This window comes from Clupea harengus, chromosome 26 (genome assembly GCF_900700415.2).
Source record: "Clupea harengus chromosome 26, Ch_v2.0.2, whole genome shotgun sequence".
Lineage (NCBI taxonomy): Eukaryota > Metazoa > Chordata > Actinopteri > Clupeiformes > Clupeidae > Clupea > Clupea harengus.
Window position 1 is genome coordinate 6,052,315 of NC_045177.1, and position 4,319 is coordinate 6,056,633.

Here is a 4,319-nt window from a genome sequence, read left to right on the forward strand (position 1 = left end):
AGCCTCCTAGAAGGAAGTGGACTCTTGCCACACAATGAAGCTTCCTGGACAAACAAATGAAACAGGGTTAAACAGGTTTGGCATTATCTTATCAGAATCTGATCTGATCTGATTACCACTGCCTTGTGATAGAACCCATTTAGTGTTTTGAACAACTTTTTTTAAACCACCACAGGTGTTTTACTGCTCTGGCACAGCTCTCAGTAGCCACAGTCGATAACTCGGAACACAGTTTAATACTGAACACAGTCATTAACTCTCCATTTCCATTAAGCACACACCACTATAAATGCACAGGTGCTCCCACCCATAACAGCCCCAGCCCCAGCGCCCTATGAATGATGTGTATTGGCCAAATGAAATGAATGCAGCGATGTGGTTTCTCATATGACACGGCCAATAAAATGTGTAATTTTGCCCCCTCTCTCTTCTTCCCTGCTCAGAGCGGCAGAACCACGCGCGGGAGCTGGTGAGGGAGGCCGACCTGTCCGAGTGGGACGCCCTCGTCATCATGTCCGGAGACGGCCTGCTGTTTGAGGTGAGATAACAAACACCACTGTCCTGTCTGTCCTGTCTGCCCTGTCAGTCCTATCAGTCCTGTCTGCCCTGTCAGTCCTATCAGTCCTGTCCTATCAGTCCTATCAGTCCTGTCTGTCCTATCAGTCCTGTCTGCCCTGTCAGTCCTATCAGTCCTATCAGTCCTGTCTGCCCTGTCAGTCCTATCAGTCCTGTCTGTCCTATCAGTCCTGTCTGCCCTATCAGTCCTATCTGCCCTGTCTGTCCTATCAGTCCTGTCTGTCCTCTCTGTCCTGTCAGTCCTGTCTGTCCTCTCTGTCCTGTCTGTCCTGTCTGTCCTCGGTGGGATGATTGGGAGCACTTGGTATATTGTCCCTGTTGAGGAAGTATGTAGGTGTGAAAATGGAAGTCAGGATTTCCCTGTTGGCGTTGTTCTGTGCTTGTGCTGCTTGTGCTGCTTGTGGCCTTGTGTGGTGTCCTGGAGGCACTGGAAACTTTTCAAACGCCCCTTCAAACGGACTTAATCAGCCACTCGAACAAATACGGGTTGAGTTCAGATCTGCATCGTGCTGTAGTTTCCAGTGAGTCACCGCACTGGCGTGTTTGTGGAAACACTGTACGTGGGCGTGGAGAGGGGGTCACGGGGGGGTCACTCGTGTCTAACGGCTTCTGTCCTTTCTCGTCTGTCCCCAGGTGATCAACGGACTGATGGACAGGGAGGACTGGGAGGAGGCCATCCAGACCCCGCTGGGGATCCTTCCAGGCGGCTCCGGGAACGCCCTGGCTGCCTCCATCCACCACTACGCAGGGTGAGAAAGCTGCAGAAGAGAGAGAGAGAGAGAGAGAGAGAGAGAGAGATGGAGAGAGAGATAGAGAGAGAGAGATAGATGGAGAGAGAGAGAGAGAAAGAGGGAGAGAGAGATAGAGAGATGGAGAGAGAGATAGAGAGAGAGAGATAGATGGAGAGGGAGATAGAGAGGGAGAGAGAGATGGAGAGAGAGAGAGGGAGGGATAGATAGAGATGGAGAGAGAGATGGAGAGAGAGAGAGAGAGAGGGAGAGAGAGAGTGTCATCATTGTCATTGTCATTTATGTTTGGCCACATGCCCAGTTAATCAGGAGGGACTGCAGCAGCACTCTGGAACAGCCCCGGCCCGGGGAGAGAGGGCTTGGAGGGGGCAACTAGGGTGTTCGTTCACACAATCCCACGGCCACAGCGCTCAGAGCAGGGCACAAAGGGAGGAAGGATCCAGAGGCTGTTTTGTTCTCACCCTGTAGGGGGGGTAAAGGGGGCAGAGGGTCCATGGCTGTTTTTTAGGGGCAGTTCTCAGATGCACTCCAAATCCATTTGAGTTAGGCAGGCCAGTTTTGCACTGATTATTACAGATGCATTTGACCTTGAATATAGGCTAAAGAACTAGGCAAAGATTTTACACATCCACATCAAGTCAGTGAATTCAACGTTAGTTTCTTTGATGTCTATTTTTATGTGCATGTCATTTCTTTGTGCATATTATGTATTTGCTGTAAAGCACTTTGAGCTGCATTCTTTTGTATGAAAGGTGCTATATAAATAAAGTTTTATTATTATTATTATTATTATTATTCAACATGAGAGGGGAGTATCAATGTGAAGTTTTATTCCATGCTGTTCCAACTGAGGCCACTTCACAACAGTAGAACCAGGGGTAAACAGCTCCATGTTTGCCCCTAAAGCTGTGAAGCCGTGCCCCTTGCATGTATTAGCCTATGACAGCTGGATCTGACCCCCTGTAGACGCAGACATAATTGATGCTCTGATCAGACAGATGAGTCTGTGTGATGTTTGGGGGGTTGTGTGGGCGGGTTGTTGGGGAGTAAGGGGAGCTTGGGAGGGTGTGTGACCTCCCTGTCCCCGCCTCGCCAGCTGGGGCTGTCTTGTTGTCTTTTGTTCTGCCCGTTGCCGTCAGCTCACGGCTGCGGCCTCTCCCTCCTGACAGGTCCCAGCCGGTGGCGAGCGAGGAGCTGCTGGTGAGCTGCGGCTTCCTGCTGTGCAAGGGCCTGGTGGCGCGGCTCGACCTCACGTCCGTGTGCCTGGGCTCCGGCGGCCCGCAGCAGCAGCGCCTCTTCTCCTTCCTGTCGCTGGCCTGGGGCTTCGTGGCCGACGTGGAATCGAGAGCGAGAAGTATCGGCACGTGGGCGCCGCCCGCTTCACCGTGGGCACCCTGGTGCGCCTGGCGTCCCTGCGGGTCTACCAGGGCAAGCTGGCCTACTTGCCCGCGGAGTCCGCGGAGTCGCCCGGGCCTTCCCCTACCTCGCCGTCGTCGTCCCCGCCGAGGTGCCGTCGCCCCAAACGCACGCCACCTCGCCGCACGGCTTCTGCTCGTCTCTGGTGTGCCGCTCCTCACAGCAGTCGCCCGGGCAGAACGTCACGAACACCTTCCACAACTACTGCAACTCCAACAATGCCTTCAAGGCCAAGCGGGGGGACCTCGCCCCGGCGTCCACCCCCCGCGGGCCCCCGGACTCCCTCTTAGTGCCCCTGGACCAGCCGCTGCCTAGCGATTGGACGGTGGTTCCCGAGGAGGACTTTTGTGCTGGTGCTAGCCATGTACCAGTCCCACCTGGCAGAGACCTGCACGCCGCGCCCAACTCCACCATGGAGGACGGCCTCATCCACCTGTTTACATCAAGGCGGGCATCTCGCGTGCCACCCTGCTCCGCCTCTTCTGGCCATGGAGAAGGGGGCCCACCTGGCCACCAACTGCCCGCACCTCGTGTACGCCAAGGTGCGGGCGCTCAGGCTGGAGCCCTACTCGGCCAAAGGGACGATCACGGTGGACGGGGAGCTGGTGGACTACGGGCCGGTGCAGGCCCAGATCCACGGCGGTCTGGCTCGGCTCATAGCCAGCTAGAACACAAACACACACACAGCAGAGACCATCACAGCCTTCAACCACCCAACGGCTAGGACTGCTCGAGTTTACAAAATAAAACACTTTACTCCTGCTGCTTTAAGGAAAGTGCAATGTGGTGTAGACCTGTGTCAAATGCATATCCAATGACGGGGACGGGGGGGGGGGGGGCAAATGTTAAGAAAAAGGGGCACAGGCACTCAAAAAAGAGCTCCCAGAAGATGCAGCAGATATGGATTTGACCCAGGTCTATTATTGTGGTGGTAAATGCCTCTGGAAGAAAACTGAGATGTATTTTTATTTCTCTCCCGACTTTCTTTTTTCCTCCCCTTCCATACTCTCCGTCCCCCCCTCCCCTCTCCTCCGTCCCCCCTCCCCTCTCTCTCCCGCAGTGGCCCTGAGTAGGTCATGCTCTGGGCCGCTCCTTCTCTGTGAGCTGCCCATGGCTGTGAATGTGTAGTGACGTGTGTGTTACTAGGACCCAGGCTGGAGGCACGAAGCATTCAACTCGCTGTGCTGTCCTGCCTACATGAGCCGAGCTCGGTCACACAATGAAGAGAAGGGAGAGTAGTAGTTTTAAACCGGGCAGCAGGTCCCTGTTTTTGTTTTTTAACGAGCTGGGGTGTGGTGGCAACTTGAATGATCTTTGCTCATATGCGTCCCGTTTTTGCCGTCTTTCTTTCTGTCTTTTTTCCTTTCTTTTTGTTTTGTTTTGAGGGGGGTTCACACGTTTGGCAGTCCAGGCCGCTTTGACTCAGCGAGACGCGAGACAACTGAAGACCTGCGGTGTCGGTGACGTAATCACCCCCCGCCCTGGCGGAGCCACGCGGCCATGTGCCACCGCCGTGGAAGAGAGGAGGAGGAGGAGGAGGAGGAGGACGAGGAGGAGGAGGAGGAGATGCCACTCACT

The 4,319-nt window shown here is 54.7% G+C and overlaps 1 protein-coding gene across 1 annotated transcript; it reads left to right on the plus strand.

Moving 5' to 3' along the window:
• Positions 1-415: 415 nt before the first annotated feature.
• Positions 416-3,568, plus strand: LOC116219735 (sphingosine kinase 1; the record flags this gene model as incomplete). The annotated part of the gene is given in 7 exon segments (XM_031563483.1): positions 416-538; positions 1,210-1,325; positions 2,495-2,661; positions 2,664-2,782; positions 2,977-3,175; positions 3,178-3,222; positions 3,225-3,568. Coding segments are annotated over 7 exon segments (954 nt in total), but the record flags the coding sequence as incomplete, so codon positions are not given.
• Positions 3,569-4,319: the final 751 nt, after the last annotated feature.